The sequence below is a fragment of the Ptychodera flava genome, chromosome 20 (assembly GCF_041260155.1).
Source record: "Ptychodera flava strain L36383 chromosome 20, AS_Pfla_20210202, whole genome shotgun sequence".
Lineage (NCBI taxonomy): Eukaryota > Metazoa > Hemichordata > Enteropneusta > Ptychoderidae > Ptychodera > Ptychodera flava.
The window spans coordinates 2893339-2917415 of NC_091947.1; the positions used below are offsets into that span (position 1 = coordinate 2893339).

General features: G+C 36.5%; 2 protein-coding genes and 2 long non-coding RNA genes across 4 annotated transcripts in view; 2 read left to right on the forward strand and 2 right to left on the reverse strand.

Moving 5' to 3' along the window:
- Positions 1-2447: 2447 nt before the first annotated feature.
- On the forward strand, positions 2448-21792 carry LOC139119650 (alpha-tocopherol transfer protein-like). The gene is made up of 3 exons (XM_070683480.1): positions 2448-2825; positions 19715-19902; positions 21535-21792. Exons 1-3 carry the CDS (start codon positions 2450-2452, stop codon positions 21790-21792), a joined length of 822 nt encoding a protein of 273 aa, XP_070539581.1. The 5' UTR covers positions 2448-2449.
- LOC139119749 (uncharacterized) lies at positions 10870-16385 on the reverse strand. Its single transcript, XR_011548986.1, has 3 exons — positions 16266-16385; positions 13179-13269; positions 10870-12171 (listed from the first exon to the last, which is right to left on the reverse strand). It is a non-coding gene; the product is annotated as an uncharacterized lncRNA (long non-coding RNA).
- On the forward strand, positions 12681-15414 carry LOC139119750 (uncharacterized). The gene is made up of 2 exons (XR_011548987.1): positions 12681-12874; positions 13360-15414. It is a non-coding gene; the product is annotated as an uncharacterized lncRNA (long non-coding RNA).
- Positions 19967-24077, reverse strand: part of LOC139119751 (protein Skeletor, isoforms B/C-like) — a 28512-nt gene continuing 24401 nt past the window's right edge. The window contains exon 23 of the mRNA XM_070683633.1: positions 19967-23607. Coding sequence (XP_070539734.1) covers positions 23464-23607 — 144 coding nt within the window. The 3' untranslated portion in view covers positions 19967-23463. The remainder of the gene's footprint in view (positions 23608-24077) is intronic.

Sequence of the window (24077 nt, forward strand, 5' to 3'; positions counted from 1 at the left end):
GCTACAATTAGATGGCTTGGACGAAAAGGTATTTTTGTGGGACACGTCATTGAAGGAGAAGTAAACGTCATTATCAAGACGTCTGTCACTATAAAATCAATTTCTGTCCATGTCCATTTCATAGATACATTTGCATGGTAACGGGATTCAAGCAGCCTACATGAACACACACTGTTTGTCATGTTGCCGTGTGACCTTGGAGGTCAGTTGCCCGGATATAGCAACTTTGATGGGGTCAAGACGACACTTTCGGCGGAAAAGGAATTCGTCCATAACAACCAATTTGGTTTCTTAAAATCAAAGATCTCTTAGTTAATCAGAAAAATGTATTTGATCCAACCACTGGACTGAAAGCAACTTTCAATGGATGTATAGCACTTCCCCATTTTTGTTCTACATTTGTTTTTTTAAAGTCTATCCAGTGTTTTCATACGACCCTTTGTTGCTCTTGCAACGATAATACTTTTTTATCTCTAAAGTTTTGATTTCGCGTAAGAGATTATACCTCAGGTAATTAGTTTTGATTCCTCTAAAATTAAATACAGGTTATGATACAATCACCGATTATGCTTTTTAAAAGCAAATATAGTATACAAACACACCTTATTGCACTCTATTTGTTCTGTTTATCTCCACCAAAACCCTTGTTTGCACTCTTAGGTGATTTCAGTCGTGGACATAAAGGTAATTCAGATAATAGAATTCTTCGCACACTGTAATGACAGTCTTATTCGCAACTTTTATCATTATATCATACAATTTCTAGGATGTTTGGCCGCAACCTACGTCATCAGATACTTGAAAAAACAGGAAAGTTTGCCATTATGAAGTAGGCGAGCACATCTCGATGCAAACTCTTTACCAGTGCTACGAAACCAAGTGAGGTTTCAAACGTGTATATAGTGTGAGTCTACAACATTTTACGGTCATTTAGGTCACGAAGTCATTATATCGTCTCAATATTAAAATCCAATATTAAAATTCCGGCTGTGTCATATAGTAATTTTTGATCATGTGGGCTACAATGAATATATTATCGGTCTCTCAAAGTTCTTATTAGAATAACTTTTATCGTCCTTTTTGTCGTGTTTGATTTGATGGTCAGCTCGACCTTCCTGTGAACCGTGAGTGATACGACGACCTATGTTCAAAGGTTAATAGTTCACAGAGATCACCTATCTCTGGTAGACTTTGAACGTCCCCAACAGCTGCAGCTGATATGGCGTTACGCAGGTGAGAATTGTAAATGTAGAACGGCGTTTTGCATTTCAGCAATTTAGAGGCATGCTTTCAGGGTTAAAGATCCATTACCTATCATATTATTTGTCCGTACAAGTGTTATTTTCACCCAGCTTTGGTGTTAATTGCACAGATTACGTTGAACGGCTTTTGGTTTATAATAATATCTGCTTTCCTTTGACGTGTTACGGCTATCTTATGGGCACTGCTTGCTGTGACTTACTGTAATTCGAGAATAGAGGCAATACCTGGAGTTCGTGCAACCAGTGCATGGATTTAGACTTTATTTGGTACTGCCAGCAGAGAGGCGCGTACTCTAACAGCCAGCATGTTGACAGGTAAACAAATTCGTGAGATTCCCAGCGAGAAGTTTTGACGATTCACAGAGCAGGAGGCACAAAGATGAATTGGATACCAAAAGTTGATGAGTTGTCCCGACATTGTTCCAATAATCTTCCTTAGAAAACAGCGAAGAACTTTGATCAGTCCCTTGTGTTATCTACACCAAACGTCACTGCTGTCTCTGCTGTCCTTCATGAAGTAAGATATGTTGATGATCTGCTCGTAGTAAATGGCCCGGTATATGAAATGGTCTTACCTACAAACGTTGGGAAATCTTCTTATGGCCCTAGGCGTTATATGTTCATATCCTCAATCACTTATTTAACGCGTTTTTAGAATAATAGATGAATCAAACTGTGAAATCGGCACTCCCTCCAAGTAGGTCGACTTTTTCGGTCTTTCAAAGGTTGGTTGTGACAATAATGAGACAGGGCCTGCGTTTGTATAACATCGAGAGCTTGTTTTAAGATGAACAATTTCAGTTTTGTTTACTGGTTCGCATCCCTACTTTGAATATGAATGGACTAGGACCACTATCTCATGCTGTGTGGTCCACTACAGCTAGCAGTGTTTAATACCTGGTGCTAAGACTGGCAGCAAAAAAATCAATATGAAATGTCATCCCTAAATCGCTGATTTTGCCGGCCGTATGAACATTTAGGTCAAATTACCATCGTGAATACTTCCCTAAAGTTATTCTAATGCATACGTGAACGTTCATTGGCTCTTTAGAAAAGTCGGCTAATCTATTTCTCCAGCGAAGTACGTCGATAACACGGAGCATTATCATAACCATGAATGTCACAGTACCATAGTTTAAGGTATTTCATATTTGCATATTAAAGTTCTTCGTCATTTTCCAGTTAATATGGCAGAAGTGAGCGCATTGCCGTATAAATGCACGCTGAGCGAAACCTCTCTCGAGAAAGCCAAGCGTGAACTGAACGAAGATCCTGCCACCAGGCAACAGAAACTCAACGAGCTGCGAGATCTGTTCAAAAACAGGCCAGACATCAACTTCCGCTTAGATGACGCCTTCTTACTGAGGTTCCTGCGAAACAAGAAGTTCGATGTCGACAGGACCTTAAAAGCTCTTATTCATTACTACAAAGTAAGGAGAGATTATCGAGAAATATTCGACAACTACAAACCATCTGCAGTCCGGGATACCTTAAATTTTCAGCATGATTTCATTTGTCCAAGCCGAGATAAGGAAGGGAGAGTCGTTTTCGTCACTCGTATAGGTAATGAGACAAATAGTTTGTTAATCAACAGTTACTTTGAATATATAGAGCAACCGTATTTGTAGATTTATAAACTATTCTACACCTGTACACTGCTTGGTCATTTCTTTATGTCTATTCACTTGGTCATTTGCTTGCCCGCCCGTTTCTATGGCTATCTGTCTGTATATATATACTAAGGGAGCTTTCAGTAATTACAGGGGGTGGGCCGGTGGAATTTCGCGAACACCTGTACCGTAAAATGTGACCCTCCCCCTATCCTCCTGTCTAAAATGTGACCCTCCCCCTTGTCCGACATTCTAAAACTTGACCCTCCCCCCCCCCAACCACTGCGGTATTCTCCCCGGGAATAACTAAAACAGTATCAGCTAATTTACATAACAATTGGTTCAATTGTTATGTTGGGGACAAACTACAGAGGGGAGGGCTGGTGTTTTTGGAGGGACAGTCGCAATTTATCACGCAAGAATTTTTGAAGAGATATGGTATTTCATACAGTTTAGGGAGGGTCACCATATTTTGTGCAACTATAAGAAGGCAAGATGTAGCTGATTTAGTGCTTCATCCAAAAATATCAAATCATAATACATGGAGTCTATCAGGCAAATCATTGACAATTTACCCCCACAAAACATGCTATATCTGTATTTTATATATATTTGATAATGTATTTAAATGTACTTTGCTTGAATAGGGAAGTAAAATGAACATTTGTGTGAAAGAAATTGATTTCTGAATTTCATCAAAAAAGTTGGTTCACTATCCATGGTATTTATGAGGAAATTATGAATAGTTTTTTCCTATACAAAACTAAGTAAATCTGTGCATTTATGCATGCTTGATTATTTAGATTATTGTTCTTGATTAGACTAGAGTGGTTACAAGTCTATGGTTGTGCAAGAAATATGATTTTGGAATTTCACCAAAATGTCCATACGCTATGCATTGGGGTCTATGATGAAACTATGAATAATTTTTTTCAGTACAAAATTAGATAAATCTTTGCATTTATGTATGCTTGATCATTTAGATTATTGTTCTTGATTAGACTAGAGTGGTTACAAGTCCATGGTTGTGCAAGAAATTTGATTTTGGAATTTCACCAAAATGTCAATTCACTATGCATTGGGGTCTATGATGAAACTATGAATAATTTTTTTTTCAGTACAAAATTAGATAAATCTGTGCATTTATGTATGCTTGATTATTAAGATTATTGTTCTTGATTAGACTAGAGTGGTTACAAGTCCATGGTTGTGCAAGAAATTTGATTTTGGAATTTCACCAAAATGTCAATTCACTATGCATTGGGGTCTATGATGAAACTATGAATAATTTTTTTTCAGTACAAAATTAGATAAATCTGTGCATTTATGTATGCTTGATTATTAAGATTATTGTTCTTGATTAGACTAGAGTGGTTACAAGTCTATGGTTGTGTCAGAAGTTTGATTTTGGAATCTCACCAAAATGTCAATTCACTATGCATGGTGGTCTACAAGTGTGTGCGTATTTTGTTGGTGATTTCCTATTCAGGAAATATCACACGGACAATAAAAGTTTCGGCAATAATATCAGCATCTGTCAAAAGTGACCCTCCCCCCAAGATAGGTTTATAAAAAGTGACCCTGCCCCTTGAACTGTTTCCTAAAAAGTGACCCTCCCCCCACTTCCCCGCCCCCCCCTTGTAATTACTGAAGGCTCCCTAACTTTACTAGTATTTTTGTTTTCTTTATCTGCTTGATATTCATAATTTTCTGTGGAGAATCATAGCATGTTCCATATCTCCTGCTCAATGTCGCCACAGTTTGATCAAATTATCATTACACCCTCATATCACTAGGGCATCTGAGACCCTTTGCTCTACAACACGATTGGAACTAAATTGGGATAATTGGATTGGCACAATTTCTCAAAAAATTAAGGAATTTGATAAATATTACACTATATTTACGAACCATCTTTAAAATTGTATTCAAAATTTGCGATGTTGTGCTCATGTTATGAGTAAGAATCATTGCATGACTCCATCTAATGCAATATTGTTCAATACTTATGAACAATATTTATATTTGAATGAAAATATGCAAACTTGTCTATGCTTTCTTTGATACTGAAATACTAGTTTTAATCTCGATTTGTTACTTTTCCCCAAACCAAAATGAAATTTTTCCATCGATTTACGGTTTATCAGTCAGGGTCATTTCAAAAGTGTCCTGACTATATTTAGTGTTTATTAAGCCCCAAATTGACGAAAAGGATTGGACATTTTAAAAGATCCCCGACTCAAAGTCATTAATTAGACAAATTTTATGAATTTTGTCTCATTTTTTATGACATTTTACACAAAAATACCACCTTTTCATAGAAATGAATACGGTTTAATGGATATACAATAATTGACGTGTTTTTGTTATTTTGTTCGATGAAAACAATATTTTACTTTTTACAGTATTCTATCATTTTGTAAAATTTAAGCTGTAAAAATTTCGATTTCATCAAACTTTCATCAAAATTACTCTCATCCAATTATCCCAATTTAGTTCCAATCGTGTTCTACGTATCGTTTTATCATATCGAATGACTTGCAAGCCATTAGCGATAGATAAATCCGTCTATCACCACAGTCACTGTGGGACACGTTTCTGCTCATAAAATTATAAAGGCTAACTGACGACTTATCAAATATTAATAGTTTTGTGCAAGCCATCTCAGACAGTGTCAGAGACACTTGTGTGACCTTACATCCGGGTAACTTCATTACAGGGAAATTGCATTGTTTTCTCGAAAGTGAGTGACAGTATTGTAGCATTCAGAAGATATTGTCGTTTCCCAATATGGCTTTTAAATCAAACAGGTGGATTAATGCAAATAAAGATAAACGATGAAAGGTCATGTAAGGAGATGACTGCTGTAACATCAAATCTAGAATTTATACCGGTTCAGGGAAAACACCAACCCGTATATAGTTCCCTTAGAAATCTCCACACAGAGATCGAAGCGCGGCGTGGCAGCAGCGCGGTGTGGATAATTCTAATCAAGCTAGAGGGTCTCCGAGTGATTGACCGCTTGTGACTGTGGCTACTACTGAGACTCCCTAGCTAAATTATAATTATCCAAGCTGCACTACAATCTCTGTACGCAGATTGGTCCCTTAGGTCACGATGCTGAAGTTATTTTCGTATTCGTTTTCGTATTCGTATTCGTATTGGAGTCACTGACAGAAATTGTTATTTTTAGTCCAGGTTTCAGGTATGAAACGTGCAATATACGATATTTACTGAGGTTTAAATATTGTGATAATTTGATTCGTAATTTCATCTGCCAAATTTGGTTAAATTTACATAAATTTGCATTTGTAGATTTTAAAGAATTTTGTTCACTTCATTTTATTTGAAAAAAAATACTTAAAATCGGTTGGGATCTGGTAAGGCAGCATCATCGCTTGCCAATGTCTCTTGACCGGGCAGCTGGATGCACCCCGAAATCAGGTGGTCAGTGCCAAGTAATGGGACTCGTGAGAGCGGATGCAAAGGAGCTGCCCTGGACTGTACCATTGTTTTGCGGGGAGGGCAGATTTTTGTGAGGCGCTGCAAAACGGGTGACTGTTGAAAGCTATGATGAACCGCCGACTTGTCCAGGACAACCATCTGAATAAAAAAATGTGAAAATTGTTATATCCGGTCATCCTTTAGGACTCACTTTAGAATGATTATATCCATTTACAATTTGTATTTCAAGTATTTTACTTGATTTTGATATGGCTCTACGTAGACCTGAAATAAATTATAATAACAATATAATACAATACTTTACAAAACTCAGGGAGTGCGGTAAGGCAAAAATTACAAAATTGCAAGTTACGACAAAGTTGTATGTGCTGCTACAGGGGAGAAAGTAACAGAAATCAATGACAATAGGTAGTTTATCTTTCAGAGTAAAGATGTGAGCAATAATAACATAAAACCGGACCGACCGATAATTCATGTAGTACATTCAATCAGGGCTCAAAGTAGCGACCATTTTCAGTCGCATAGGCGACCAAATTTTATGAGATTGCGACTGAATTTTTTCAAGACATTTCTCCATACCGTATACGTGTCAAATACAACATATATTCGCTCAGTGTTCACGGAGCATTGTCCCGAAAGGCCGCGACCCCAAATACGCATTGAATAAGCATAGCCGTTGAGCGGAGTTACTCAAAGGTTTGAGCGCGTTCTCTCCACTGCACAGCGCTGCCAATGTGTCTGCTGATGTTATCTTGAATGATCTGTCAAAATATTCCATGAATTTAATGATAAATTTTACTTCAATCCAATCAAGTATCAGAAGCAGTTTTAGTGCTGTCACATCATTTCAATTGAACCAATCATAATCCCAGCATAAATGTCATCAAAATATAGCTGACAAGGGAAACAAGCAACCAGTAACTGCAACATGTTTCATGCGTTCACGTGCGTAATGAATATTTGCGTTAGTGGCATGTGACCGGCTAGACCATTTCCGGAAATCGTCCTTTGGAAAGCAGATCAAAGCATCGATTTCATCAAGCTTGGACTGGACTATCCTGTTTCATAAGGTTTTTGTTTTCAGCTAGATCTAAATAGCAAGCAACTTTGTTGAAATATCATGGCAAATCTGCCGGGTAGCGACTGAAATTATGTAGAACCATGGAGGTAGTAGAGAACAGACCATGGATGGGACTGTGGCGATGACCTCAATGACCCGAGCGAGTTCGATACACGCCACTAGTACCGCTGCGATATCACAGCTAGGATTAAATGCGCATATACGTTTGAGTTTTGTTCTCTTGCCTACAAAATATCTATCGAAAGTTGATAGTTGCTGCATTTCTATTCAGAGTTTTTGTTGAAAAAAGTAGCTATCTACGGCTAGCGGCTTAGTTGGTCCCCCAAAATAGTACTGCTGAAAGTTTTGGAGTGACCTGCAGAACGGCTATTGACAAAGGTTGAGACGACCCAAACTAGCCAAAATTAGCCAAACCACCATAAACCACCATAAACGACCCATATCATCAAGTAAACGACCTAAAATAAGCACAGGGATGAAATATGTCTCAGATTTCTGGAGAAACCGCCCCAAAAACGGCGAAAACCAGCCGGCATATACGATGCTGAAGTTAGACTCAGTTTTCGGATTCGGTTTCGGATTGAGTGACTGAGAGAAGTTGTACATTTTCAGTCGATTTTGTCGTGTTTTCGTATGCCAAGATAAATACTTGTCCTCAAGAACACGTTTTTACTGGATGATCTATCGGCATCTGTAACATATATTTCACAGCATAAATTGGGTGCATATATTCACAATTAAAATGCCTAAAAATTAGTTTTTTTCAACCGAATTTGTGCTACCTCAAGAGGGCGGCAAACAAATCGCAAGAGGGCGTAAGTTTGATAAATTTGTAAAACTTTAGAGTTCTTCAGTTGGAGAAACGGTCTTTTTTGAATATAATTTAACATAATTTGCCGTAAAATTTCAAGGTGCTTTTGATTTTAGGGTTTATGGTACAGTTTGTCCACGATCAGAACTCTACTTAAGGGACTGGTCAGTTACTTCGGCCGGAGGGTGTGGATTCATGGGGGGGGGGGGTTGTGATGGGGGGTCACCATGTTTTTGAAATGCCCAATGGGGGGGGGGGTTCAGTGTGTTTTTGAATTTCGACACAGGCTAATCATTGCCTAAAATGCATAGTGTCAGCAACAAATTCAATCATAGTTGCATTTTTCGGCACGCCCTTCGGGCGCGTAATCAGACATATTTTTCAGCACACCCAACTTTAACATGTCAGGCATACATATATCAGAAGCATGACTTTAATATACAAGACATATATATCAGAGATATCAGGATGTTTCATATTTTTCTCCACGCCCTTCGGCGCCATATTTAAATAAATCAGAGATATATGCCAGAGATATCTTGATGTTTGCTAAGTGACAGTGTACCATTATGAAATCTGCATTTCATATGGAAAGCATGACAAATTCCTGATACTTTTCTGTTCTCACTATGAGAATTCAGTATGAGAAAGCAACATGCACAAATATTTAACAATATACATTTGATACAGTGACTTATTTTAGAGATAGAAAAATGACAAGATATATTTTGTTGTCATTGATGCAACTATTTTTCTTTGTGTCTCAGGTTTTCTGAAGACATGCTTTTTTATGACCAAAATAACAATTAAAAAAAAAGGCAATTTTTGTCATTATTACTGTACTTTTATGGTTTCAATGTTACAAGAAAAGGTCATCTCAGACACTGCACACATCAGATTTGGCTAAAATACCTCTCTATGGCTCCTCAGGAGATTTAATTGGATGGCTGGCAAGTCTTAACACCCATTAAAGTTTCTGATTTACTGCTTTTTCCTCTTTGATATTAATAATTGACATCCGTTTCTGTACAACAGTTCAGGACATCTGGTTAAGCATAGAAAGTGTGAAATACAATCACAGCTCATTCAAAATGTACTGTATTCAAACTTTAAGATTGACGCTTTGAAAATCCTATCTTACAACTGACATGTCAACAATTTCATTAAATTACAGAATGACTGTTAAAATATAAATGTATGTAAAAATATATATATATATATATATATATATATATATATATATATATATATATATATATATATATATATATAATTTACAGCCACCTTTTGTTTTACAGCTGTTGTGTGCGGGGTGGGGGTGGGGGGTGGGGGATGTCACCCTGTTTTCAAAATTTGGACTAGGGGGGTCACCCTGTTTTTCAAATTTGGAATGGGGGGTTCAGCCACTTTTTGTCGGCAAAAAAATAATCCACCAGCCCCACCCCTCCCCCAGACCAAAGAAACTGACCAGCCTCTAACACAATTACAAGGTGAAACAAGAAAATTACCCACCAAACTTTGCATACATTAAAGCAATCATGATCTAGCAATTGAAAAAGGGAGAGACACTACTACCGGTATTATCATACTGTATTACTTTATTGGAGAAAATTTTGAACTTATTTGTATTACACTTTTATTGCCACAAATGTGATGTAAATCTGATATCTACAAGCAAGCAGTAAAATATTATTAAGAGCAGCATTCTTTTTCGGATCTTGCATATATACAGAGTATGCTGTCTGGCAGAATATTGGGTAATCTAGCATTCTGTGGGGAGTAGAACAAGAAAGTAGTGTGGTTGCTACACAAAGCAAAACAGACTGATACAGTAGCCAAAATTTACAGCTGATGTTCCTTTTGATATGTGGTCCTCTCTGTTTGTTCAGCCATCTGTAGGCTATCAAAAGAGGGGAAAAAGAGAACAATTTGTTTTAGATCTTAATCTATAAAGAGAAAACATTTAGCTACCACCCCTGTCATAATAAGCAACTTTGGTTAAAGAAAATCGTAAGCCAAATTACCAAGAATTAGAGTCTAGAATCTATCAAGGAGCAGCCACCTACAGCAGAACAAATAAGTATGTTTTATTATCTGAATACTATGTAGATTTAGTACCGTATCACCCCTCTTTGGATATACAAATTAACAAGTCTGCAGCAAGCACTGTTTCAAAAACTACAATGACAGTATAGATGTATAGCATATGTCAATTGCCACCTCAGTGTTTTCCTTGTTATTCTGTTCAAAGCCCCTCTGGACACTGTGGTCTGTCATCGCACTATGGAACAACACAAGCCAGAATGTAAATGAGACCACACTGTCCTAACATACACACATTGAACACTAAACAAAAGTCACACATGCTACTATTGCTACAAAAACTTTTGACAAAGAGCTTGGGAACCTCTTTCCCATAGTATGGTCTCAGTTACATACCAGACATCCATATATCTCTACTGTATGGATTTGACTTTGTTGTGTGTACCAGTACTTTTTTGTCTACCTGTGGGGGTTTGTTACTTGTTACTTCCAATGTGCAAAGAATAAAATAATTTGAAATGGCAACTGAAAGAGTGCATGTACTGGTGTACATACACAGAGTAATACACTTTTGAATGACATATGCAGAACAACAACTTTAAGGTAGAAAATATAGTTTTATTTGTAAACTTACAAGTCAAGATCATGTTTGCAAACTACATAAAATGTTACACAGATTTTCCTATGTTGATTTTATTAATCTGGTGCACATCAAATAATATTAACTATACATGTTTTGTTAGTGGGAAAATAATATGGTTTTCTGTTGTCTAATTTTCTTTAGAAAGTTGCTTCTTTGAACTTTGTACACTTGAACAGACTGATAAAATGTCTATGTGCCATGGCAATGTTATTTGATTTCGCATACCAAAGGTAAAAAACACCCTTTCGAGCTGCAAAGTACAGTTAGCTGTTCTTGTTAATGCACATTACAGAAAATAGATACTGTATAGTATTAAAATACTAATTGAAGAACACTACTTGAATATTTCTTTTATTATGTGTAATACACATTCCTGATGTAAAAGAATGCATTGTATTACTTTACTTTCCATCTTTACAAATATTAGGATATTAATAATACAATCCTTCTACATATATGAAAGAATTCATAGGTAGAGTGTGCAAAATCAAATTGTTTAATATCTTGCGACCCATGTATGGTTATCACTGAGTACACATTTCTCCAATGCATATGAAAGCTGGATCACTGCATGGCTATGTACAGTAGCTGTGTGAGACTGCTGGTACAGATGCTAGGATGTGAAAGGTTCTATACAGATCTTATGGCACTTTTGTTTTCATTTCAAAATATTTCATAACTGATGTGTCTTCAACTTCTCACTTAAACATTTCATTTGAAGCAAATGAAAAATTCACAAAACACTTTTTTGCTGTTTAAGTATATTTTTCTGCGAGCATTTTCAATTGTCATGAGCCTTACTTAAGCAAAAATTTGTAGATATATTAAGGGCTTAGTTGTTTTGTTTTCATAAGTTCAAATAATTCCTGAAGTATGGTACATTTCCATACATTTGCAGTTTGTTTTTGCATGTCACCTCTAATTCCTTCTTGAATATTGGATCCTGTGCCTGAGACTAGGAGGTTACATGCACAACATCATAATTTTACAGTTCTCTTTCTTTCTTTCTTTCTTTTATGTGGCTTTTGTAATTTTTTTTTCCAACAACTGTGTAACTTAAATCCTCATTCTGTTTGCAGAAGAGATTTCTGATTAGTGGACAGCAACTGTAGGAATGGGTTACATCTGTATGGAAACTCTACAATTCTTTTACCAGAGTCCTGGCAAAAACTTTGCTTCAATACTGACAAAAGGGTGATGAGATACTCTCAATCCTGTCTCCATTGGTGTAATATTAACACAGTGACATTTTACATCTGTAAGTAGAATAAAAAAAAACTTTGATTATCAATGTTAGCACATCCCTGACAAAGTTGGTGATCACAACTTTTTAAAGTATTTACCCTATTCTACTGTATATCATTGAATTACAGGTACACAGTCACTTACTGGTATGCAATATTATCAAAAGTTGGCACAAACCATACCGGTTTTTCAATCGGTAATTTTTAAGAGCTGTCTCCTCAAAAGCAATTGCACCCTCAAAGGCCTGACTGTCACTACTTGGTCTACAAGCTAGCAAGTTCTGGGCAGTAGCGTTTACCATTTATTTATTTGTTGGGTTTCAACTGCCACGCCAATCTTTCAAAAGACTCAGTAGGTTTGAAAAATATGGAATGGATTTGGAATATTGTGCTTGTATATCTTGATATCAGTAAAGTCATGCAATGCATAGTACACAAAATAGTACACAATCAGGTCAATGACCTAGCACTTGGATTTGCCAGCTTTTAGTGAAATTTTTCTAAAATATCATTTCAAATATTTTACTTAATCATGATACAACTAAACTCTTTTCCCTGTTTGAATGACAGGGCTATATCCAGTGAAAATATGAATTTTGCTATGCTTCGAGAGAAAAGCCATGCCCACAGCAGGTCTTTGCAGAACTAGGTCAACTTCAAGGTTGACATATCATTATGCCTATGCAAAAACACCTCTGAAAGTACCAAGGAAAAGGTATATTATTTGTTTGAAATTGACTGTTTCTTGTCTTGGAACCCGAATTAAGTTTCAGATTAACAATCCTAGTGCAGTTTTCAAAAAGTAAACACTTACGAATGATTGTGTCATATTTTACATTTCACATGATGTTTAAGGTGCCTACATGCAAAATAAGAATGAAAATTTTCTATATTCTTTAGGTATTCTAAAACCATGATATCTTTGATTTCAAGCATTTCAGTGCATGTACACACCTTAAATATCATGTTTAATGTAAAATATGACGCAAGCATTTTATGTATCAACATAACCACACTACCTTCAAGACTCCTGCCGCACATGAAAATTTATATCCTACGCAAATCTGTTGCTTGCTCTGCAAATCTTGGATTCAATTGTCTAAGAAATCCCTGAAAGAGACAAATAGTGAATGAAAGAAAAATCAGTGAAAGTTAAACATGATGTATCTACATTAATGCACCAAATGTTCTTGTTTGCAGGCATACTGGATAAGATCACAAGATTCTTAGATCCTTCTATTGACTCCTGGTACAGTGGGCATCATATATTTCACCACCATGAAGAATGATTGGCTAAATTCTGGTTGCAATGTAAACCTGTCAGGCATGCAAGAATTATCTGTATAAATTGTCATTAGAAGCAGCAACGTATAAAACATAAATTTTCGCATCAGCATGTTGTGGAAACTGCAAAGTAAATTTTTTTAAGGGGACACAATACTAATTTTAAGTATGTCTATGTATACTACTGTAATATTGACTTAAAAGTTAGTGCAAAATCCAACTGAGGAGTAGTCTAGTTATGTACCAGCAATTGTTTTGAAATCATGGCATCTTATACTTATTACTCAAAGCAAAGGTGACTTCATTAATATTTCATAGTTGGCACTCTGCCACTAAGGAGGCCTTTTACAGGCTCACACATGTTCAATGAACATAAAGTATTAAATGCTCTCATGAATTAAAGTGGCCAATACAAAGAATACAACTGAATGTTCATGTAGTAAGTGAAATCAAGAAACAATTGTGGTTTGAGAGAGAGGATACAAATTCTCATAGAAACTTTGGAATTGCTTGCTCCCATGTAAATATACATGTATGTATCTTGACAGAGTGTAAAGTTCACTCCCAATACCCTTTAAACAGGTCTCTACTCCCAGTTTATTACAACTGGTTTGAGTAAAACCATTTTGGTGAAAGGTTTAAGCCTCAGTGGATTGCTTATAGATGACTTAAAGTATTGATTTGAGAAGATATAGTCCATATTTTCTATGAATGTAAATATGTTCTTCAATTTGGGGTGATGTTGAATCGCTTTTGTTGAAAAAACTGTAATTTTTAAATCACTAGGATTCAAGAGAATGTTATCTTGGGAATTACACAAAGGATGACTCATTCACTGTCAACTTTTTAATAATTGTTGGAAAGAAGTACATATATGATTGCAGGAGAATGCACAGAATACCAAAGATTTGACAATTTGCAATATGGGTACAAGAAAAAAATAAACATTGGAAAAACATAAACTTAAACAAAGATTTTTTGATAAGACATACACGTAATTAAAAGTGTCAAAATTTAGTCTTTTTTTTAACATACAGAAACTTTAGAGATGTAAAATCAAAGCAATGTCCTCCTTTTTTCTTTTATGTAGCATTTTTCTGAAATGTTTCTTTTTCTATAAGTCAATAAAAAAATTTCAAAAAAGTCTTGGTTTGATAATAGTGTTCCCAAATTACATGTTGGTAAAACTAAATAAATTTGTATCATGGGGACAGAAGAAGAAGGGTCTGGACTCACTAAATCAACCAGTAACCGTGGAAGGGATAACTGTTTCCTATTTGGGCTTTTCCAAAATGTATACTTTTGGGGTGTTTTGAGTTCCTAAAGTGGTAGAATTTTTTATGTTTTGAGAAGGTCTACTTTCATTGGTTGCAATTAAATTAATTTAAACTGAAATTATTAATTACAGGATATCACAATGATAATGCAAAATTCAAATGATGTCATATTCTATAAGGATGTCAGATGCCAACGGATACATTCATATAAACAATTTTTTCAATTACTAAGCCTCTTTGATTACAACTTTACTGCCATGCATGTTGTGATTTTTATGGGATGCACCTTTAATCTTTGCTGAGATTGCAAGATTGCAATGTCAAAGTTCTTATAAGCTATGTATTTTTTCAGTCTTATTCATTCTGTTTGATACTATTCTGATGATCTCTATTGATGAAAATGAGCCTTTAATTTATACCATAAGTGAGAATATTGATGAAAATGAACCTTTTATTTATACCACAAGTGAAAAATTGCTGCTATACATACTGTTGACAAAAGTGTATTATTCTTGGTGCAATGTAAAAACTATATTTTGTAGAAACGTGTAGTATGAGGTGAAAACTATATTAAAACTATATTTTGTAAAACGTCACGTCACAGCTCCTAAAATTCCACTTAATTATGTTGCTGTTAAATTGTTATATTTGTGGCACATTTTTCTGAATATCAAATAAAATTAATGAAAATAAATTTGCACTAATATGTTTAGATCCCGTATTTACAGACAGGAGTCAATGTTGACCTAATGTGTGTGTATGTGTGTGAGTTGACTGTGTGCCATTGAAATCTTAAGAAACTATCAAAAAGTGGGATTGCTGCCCCCATCATGTTAAAAGTTTGACATTTGGTGACATCATTGTGGTTGCCATAACATCCATACTGTCTGACTTCCTGTTGAAAGCTGTTCAACACTTAAAAGTCAACTTCAGCTGCTCATATTTCAAATTTTCCAATGGTCACTCCCACTCCTCCCCCCCTGAATTTTTGCCCGGCTTGTATTATAATGTGAACTTTCTGTCGTCAATTTAAATCATGAATAATCTGGTGAACAGTTTTGTTATTAAAGATGCTTGCTGGTTGAATTTTATGTATGCTTGTACGAGCAAAATTCATTATAGTACACTGCAGGGCATGGTTATATTAGAAACTCACTTGGCCAATAAATTCATTCCAGACACCTTTTCATATGCCTGGTCATCTGTTCAGGAGATTTAATGTCATTTTCCCTCAATAAGCAGGAAATTAACATTTAAGAAAATATTTATTTAAATTCATGAGTTTGCATCCCCGGTAGTTAAACTGAACTACATTATTTCTTTCAAAATTTGATTGATGGGGTAGTTACAGCCTCAGGTTGAGATTTTAAGCGTGAAATTTTTACTGAATTGAAGGGTATCAATTTCAATGGAATTTGGAAAGAGAGAGCTCTGACAATCTTGGGATAGAACGTAGCAGTATGTACAATGATTTATCTGTTTAAAAGCTGTTTTACCGTGACGTTTTCTTTTAATTTCAATTTCAGGAAATCAAGTGTAACATACCTGCACTGCTGCAGCAAAGGTTCTTTGCATCTTATCACAGCTAGCCAGCTGCAACTGTTACGACACTTGTGTTGTTGTAAATATGCCAGCAGTGACATTTGCGCCCTCTCGCGATTTATATACCGCCCTCTTGAGGTAATTCGCTGTGGTCGGGAAAATTGTCTTTTAAACCGTATAAATTATAATCATGTGCGAAAAATTTATGTCATGAAATACATGCTACATCTATAGTCAGGCGATCCAGTTAAAAAAACTTTTTTGTGTATCAGGAGTTATCATATCCTTCGAAACAATAATAAAAATTAGCTGAAAATATAAAACTATTCTCAGTCACTCCAATCCGAAACCGAATCCGAAACCGAATCCGAAACTGAGTCCAACTTCAGCATCGTCCGGCATTTTCGATCATTGCAAATTCCTATACATGCCATCAACGAGTTAAGGGGTTCGGTTTGTTTCTTCAATAGAGGGCGCTGTGCAAGATTGTTACTGCTTTTACAACGTAAAGTGTAGCACAGGGAATTTCCCCGTTGTCGTGTTTAGTGGCTTACCAAGGAATGAGATCAAAGTTTTTAGTTTATTACATTTTTACAGCTCATTCACATTTTTTTTGATACCAACATTAATGTGTAATGTTTGACTTTGATTTGCTCTACCGCACTTCCCGAAGTGTGTTGTTATGCAATAAAGTATTATTATTATTATTTATTATTATTAATTTATTTGAATAAATTCTACAAACCAAATATTAAGATAACATGTGCCGTGGCCCTGGTTCCATACATGTACATACACATACCTGCATATATGTGCATGCATGCATGCATGCACACAAACATATATATGCGTGCATGCAGGTTACCATGGAAAGTTGAAGATCTAGCAAATAACAGATTAAGTGGGTGGTCGCTTTAAAAAAACAGCGCCCTCACATGGCCATATTGATACAAGGGCATATTACAGGAAACATGCATGTCTACATTTATATGTGGAGATCCACACACATACATACATACATACATACATACATACATACATACATACATACATACATACATACATACACATATACATGCATGCATGCATATACACACACATACATACATACATACATACATACATACATACATACATACATACATACATACATACATACATACATAGGCAGGCTGACAGATAATGAATGTAGACTCGGACTCTAAGCACGTGCATTATCAACATCACGCAGGACTTTCAACTGCATAAAGGTTTAATTTCAAAAGTTTGAAGCTTTAATTTTTTCACAAACAAGTCATCATCAATAATACAGCTGCATCCACCTGATAGAGGTGTTTGAATTATCATGGTGACTGAATAACACATGTAGTAGACTTGTGCTTCAAATACATGAAACAATAAAAAAAATTCTTCATTCACTTGGCTGGATGTACTCAAAGTGGATCCATTTTTCAATTACACATATTACCCACAGCAGACATGGCATTAAATGGCAAGATAGAACTGCTTTGAAAAAGCGCCCTCCTTCGGTGAGCCCAGTTACGATGCTGAAGTTATTTTCGTTTTCAGTTGTGTCATCGAAATGAGCCCCACAACTTGGTAATTGATAGTACCAACAACATGGCTGCCCGCAATTCTGTCGACGGTTTCTCCAGAAGGTGGAGTTTTATTGTATCCCTGAATACCTAGAATGTTTGTTTTAGGTCGTTTACTTGATGATATGGGTCGTTTTTGGTGGTTTATGCTGGTTTGGCTAATTTTGGCTAGTTTGGGTCGTCTCAACCTTTGTCAATAGCCCCTGCAGAACAGAGTTGTAGAGCGGGGCAAACTGCGTAACACTAAAACTGGATCGCACAGTAACAAATGACGGAAACCGATCGAGCCAGTTGCGACAGCTACTAGACTAGCTGAAGTCTATTTATCATAGAATACAGGTATTTCTCGATATTTCGCGATACAAATTAATTTCCATGCATTCTGGTGTATCTTATCATAACGTATTAGTTGATCAACATGTTCTGGCAATGACAGTTGACGCAAACGCAAGGAAAGAAAAAGAGATGGGCCGTACTGAAATAAAGACTCTGACAACAGCTCACACATTAATTTAATCTTTATTAGGGAAACAAATGTACCGATCGGGACATAGGCCTATGATACCATTTTATTCATCTCGTTTTCTTTTATGACGCTTTCCCACATCATATGAGATGATATTTTCTTTGCGACAGCAGTCTAAATATAGCATGTCATCGACTTAGGGGCATGCGATAACGTTGAGCCCTGCATTCACTGTCGTTATGACGATCACTTTCTCCGAGATATCAGTTTAAAACAGGAAAATTACCTTTTAAGTTTACAACTCGTCAAATTGGGCGGGTCAGCTAAATTTCCATTATCGATACTAATGATGTCAACAGAATGTTTAAGTTGGTTGTTGTGATAGAAGTTATACGAAAACGAATACGAATACGAATACGAAAATGGTGTTTGTTTAAAAAATCTTTCCCCCAAAAAACTACTACTGCCCCACAGGCGCTAATAGCTTGGTAGTCTGCTAAATAGATCGATTTTCGGCTCGATCTATCGATCCCGTGGTCAGTATGCCCGCCACTGTAACCTAGTGAGTATTTTGGTTACAATGGCGCGCATATCGACTACGGGATCGATAGATCGAACCGAAAATCGATCTATTCAACAGACTACCCAGCTAAGTAGTGCCTGTGTACTGGCCGTTTGTTTTTAAAATCTCTCCTCTAATTATAGCAACGATATCTTTCAATCTAGGGCCTAAAAAGATTGGATCTTTTTCAACTTACATTCTCAAATATTGAAGTAGCCTATTGATATATTGTCATATAAAAAGCACTTTAACTTCTGTAAAGACAGAACTTTTATATAATACGTACGAAATTTGAACTAAAAATAAAAAATTTTGTCAGTGACTCCAATACGAATACGAATACGAATACGAAAACGAATACGAAAACGAATACGAAAATAACTTCAGCATCGTGTACGCAGATTGGTCCCTTAGGTCACACTTTTGAAGTATTGTTCGGTGTTTTTGTTCTATTTGTGACCATTATTTGCTTGTTACGCTCTCAAAATAATTTCAAAATGCTTGGTGTTCACTAAATGTATCCTGTACATGTGCTGTGTTCGGCTTTATTAGTCTTGACGAGAATTCATTTGTCAAATATAACACAGAACATTTTGTGCAACAGATTGTAATGTGTCTGCGAGGCTTACACAGGGTATCATACTCAGAAAGAAGAAAAAGAAACTGAATGCAAACATTATAAAAATTACACTTTGTCATTTCAATATGGTGGATTCTACTGACTTATTTTTCAGAATTTGTCAGGAGTTGGTACGAAATTCAATGCAATCGTTTGCTGTATGTGCCCAACAATCAGAGACATGATAGATATTTTCCATATTTCTTCTAGGATTAATGGACGAGTATGACGTTACAGAAGTTGTAAAAGCCCAACTTCTTCTGCTGGAAACCTTGCTATGCGACGAAGAAGTGCAAGTGAACGGTATGGTGTATGCCGTAGATTGGGCCAAGCTGAGCTCAAAAGACATGAAGTATACGAGCCCCATGATGCTTAAAAAAGTCACAGATGTATATCTGGTAAGAATCTCTTACTTTAGACAAATGCTAAGCAAAGACAATCACGATATTACTTTGCAGCCAATTTGAGCTTTAAGTCATTTTGAAAAGACAATCTGGATATTTTAATAATTCATTTTATCAAGATGCCAGGTACATCTCCCTTTAATCCTATGGCATATTGAAGTACAGAGTATAAACATTGTAACACAAAACATTGTTATAATACCCAATCATGAAAAATGAATGGTTTTCCGGACCAATATACTGTTTTTGACAATAAAATTGGACAGAAAAGAAAAGTGCACTTATTTTGCAGAACATAAATATTGAAAACCATCCTTTTGAAAATTTGAGAGAGCAGTAATATCTAAGGTTCAAAAGGGAACTCAGAAAAATCCAACACTTTGGCAAGTATAAATCGTGACGAACTTTGGCCTTTGCCCGGTGGTGGCAGTCCCCAGGTTGGTGGGTACCCATGCGCGTTACCAAATTCACGGAAAAGGGGGTGTTTTTCTTCAGTCATCTCGGAGATTCTAGGTCCGTGAAATCGAGAAAAAGGGGTACTTTTTCAGAGTAACCTCCGAGATTAGGGGTAGTCCTTTCATAATCTCCCTAGGACACTAAATCTGGTCTAGTCTCACTCACAAAGAAAATGAAAAACAGTACCGTACGTTTGTATGTACATATGACTATACATGCCCATCACTTGGGCCGACTCGCAGCGATTTCGAAGCTGTTATCCAATTGGGTGGCTGAATCTTACCAATATAATGAAAACAATACAAATAGACTCCCTAAGTGGCTGTGAATAGTGACAATCGACCAATCAGATATAACCTTGCAAACACGCTGCGAGTCAGCCCCATCACTTAGGGTCCATGCCCCCTAAATCAAATTTAGTGTGATGTATGTACATGTATACAATGTCAACCTCCAGGGTCAACCCTAGAAGTCCACATACTAACCTCCTAGATTTCGAAAATAAGGGTATGTTTTTTATAGCTAATTCCTCCCAGATTTGCCACAAATAGGGGTGTTTTTCTCAGAAATATTCTAGGAAAGGGGGTACTTTTCAAACTTGGGTAACAAGCATGGGTACCAACCAACCCGGAGACTGCCACCGCCGGGGGCCTTTGCATCTTGGCTTTGTGGCTACTCGTAATCTTGAAAGTAACACGTTTTTTAAAACTTTATTGTAACCTTTTTACCCACTTGACGATAATAAATTAAATGATTTCAGAACACCATGCCGATTCGCATAAAGGTCGTGCACTTCGTTCGACAACCTCGATTATTCCAGGTTTTGTATGGTCTTCTCAAGCCCTTCTTGACTGAGAAGATAAGCAAAAGGGTAAGTGGCATTTGTTTGAAACCATTTAGTCCATTAAAGAGAGCAGGAAAGTAACCAATCGATTCAAAGAAGTCGAAAATCAGTCCAGTATAATTATCGTCGTCAAGACGAAGACTTATACTGTTTAAAATTAAGAAACGTATAACTCCTGTCACACAGGCAATCTGGACCGGATCTCTCGATAATTGGTTTGCTTGAGATTTTTGTGCTTAAAGGGTCTTTCCACAGAAATATTCAACATTCACGAAGATGACGTCATATCTTTGTAACGTCATATCACCTGTGTGTACTTTACACAGATCCATTTCCATGGTGACGAGTATGGTAGTTTGCATGAACACGTTCCGTCGGCCATGTTGCCATGTGAGCTCGGAGGTCAGCTACCCGGATATGACAACACTGAATGGGTCAACAAAATATTGGCGGCGGAAGAAGACTTTGTCTACTACAACCAGTTTGGTTTTCTAAAATCTGCCGATGTTTTAGGCAAACAAGAAACAACAGCTGACCCAACTACGGGACTGACAGGAACGTTTAAGAAACTGGACGTCAATTAGATGGTTAAATGTATAGACAATCTGATTGTAGTTACAGTTCTCGCAGAAATTGAATGTGTATGAGCTAGGGTTTGATCAAATTTCAAATATTTATGGAAAAAAGATAATTTTTCAGCTAAGGTTCTGAATCGGACGAGTATTCAAACAGATGTACCCAGGACATGCTTTGACAATCAATGTATACTTATCAAAAGTAGGTTACACAACCTCTATAATAACTGTAAAGGAGCAGTCATTATTTACGGCCGGGGGGATTCGGAGGAATTTCATTGGAAACTCTGAAATTTTCAGTGACCCCAATGCCATCCCTGATGAAGTAACCCCCCCCCTCTCTAACACAGAAATAAATTTTGACTGACCCCCTTCCCCACTTAGAAAGGTTAAATATCAATACATATATTTGTAAAATTTACGAAAAATACAGCAATAGTAAAGACCTTTCATATCCTTGTGTACCCTGCTACATTATCATCGGTTATCTCATGACGGTTAAAAAAAGATGAAACCAACAAAATGAAATTAAAAGTCACAATAAAAGGTAGATATGAAAAGCTCACGCTTTATCCAGTATCCAACCGTAAAGTATTGTTTAATTTGGATGGGTATCATGACAGGGTTTTCACTAAGATATCTGACAGGGCAGAATTTAAAAGTACAGGAGATACGGCAGGAGTAAACTGGTTTCAAGTGTCAATACAGTAAGAAAATTACAATTCTAACTTCCACGGTATTGAACAGGAATCCGTTGTATTTCTTCGCCTTCAGATATAAAAATGTTAACTTGAATGCTCTCATAGTTATAAAAATCCGTGAGTCTGTTATCAATTTCTTGAACAAATAAAAGCAAAACTGACCTAAGCTATCCGAACAGCAGTATCTTGTCGATTGCTTCGTTGAATATAGATTACATTATCTTTTAAGTGCGTAGTAATGGGAATTTATGTTTATGTTTATATAACGGTAAAATGTTACGCAATTTGATCATATTGATTGCCAATTAAGAGTTCGGTTCGTTAATCAAGCTGCCTTGCTCACTCTTGGACAAGTATAGAAATAAATGTTAAATTAAATTCAGAAACATTAATTGTTATAACTTTATATTTAAAACAGTTCTTGAGGTTTTGAAAAAAATCTTCATAAGCGTGATTGCAACTCTAAAAATTCTAAATGCTAATCACTTTAAGCGCCTGCGCTCAATTTTTTCTCTAAATATTGTAAATTCATTTAGCTTTGTTTTATGCATTTGGATGCTCAATCAAAAGCATTAGTCGTCCCTTTAAAACAGAATTGAGGTATTAATTTCTAAAATTTGTAACCATAGAATAATTTCAACGCCGTTTAAGAAATTCACAATGCAGTGCTAGAAACACACTCCGTCATAATATGAAGTAAACGAAATTTTCTGTTGATACCGTGACACGTTGAGCGTCTGACAATTGTGTGTGTATGTGTGTGTGTGTGTGTGTGTGTACGTCTGTGTTTGTCATGGTTTCCGTGATCTGTGATGCAATGGCTTCAAAAGCAAAACATTTTCAGACATCTTGGCTGTCTCTAAAGAGGTTGTGGAAATGTTTTAAAATCGTTCCCGCACAAACAACTAAATTAGTCTAAAGAATTGGTGTGCCGTTGTTCTATGATTTAGTCCTTGACCTTGGCGCACGTGTAAGTAGGTTAAAGATTGTCTTTATGTGTGTAAAACAGTGTGCAAAGGAGCAAAATGCATGTCACTGTTAAGCCAGCTTTGAGACCATGAGAAGCACTAACAAAGTTGTCAACGACTTCGATCTTCCATCCAAGGTACGGGTGAGTGTAGCTCTGAAATAAAACAGAAACAAAACTGTCGTTTCGTTTATTTGGTAAGAAATGGAGGTATGCCGAGGCCCAGGTCTCCTATGAGAGTTTTTCCTGGTCGGGTAGAAGCCAATTTTTCAAACTAAAGTCGGCCTAAGGAGTCTTCAGATTCAATTCATGAATATCAACGGAACAAGTGCAAAGCAAATCACGTACAGGACAGAAACAGGTGACGTTTTTCGTAACCCTTGCCTGTGAGTGAAGATTGTTGAACATTTGACTTTTCGTTTTGGGCATGCGTACTGTAACCAGGCCAGCTCACAGGGCAGAACAATGCTCGTACTGTAACCGGGCCAGCTCAAAGGGCAGAACCATGCTCGTACTGTAAACAGGCCAGCTCAAAGGGCAGAACCATGCTTAGCGGCTTCAAATCGAGCCAGAAGAGAACAAGTTCAAAGACTGGAATGCTGTGAGAGTCTAGAGTATGCTGATGC

Coding starts and splice junctions, on each gene's coding strand:
- LOC139119650 (XM_070683480.1), top strand. CDS start 2,450: ATGGCAGAAGTGAGCGCATTGCCGTATAAATGCACGCTGAGCGAAACC. Junction 2,826..19,714: donor CGTTTTCGTCACTCGTATAG/GTAATGAGACAA, acceptor TATTTCTTCTAG/GATTAATGGACGAGTATGAC. Junction 19,903..21,534: donor AAGTCACAGATGTATATCTG/GTAAGAATCTCT, acceptor TACTTTACACAG/ATCCATTTCCATGGTGACGA.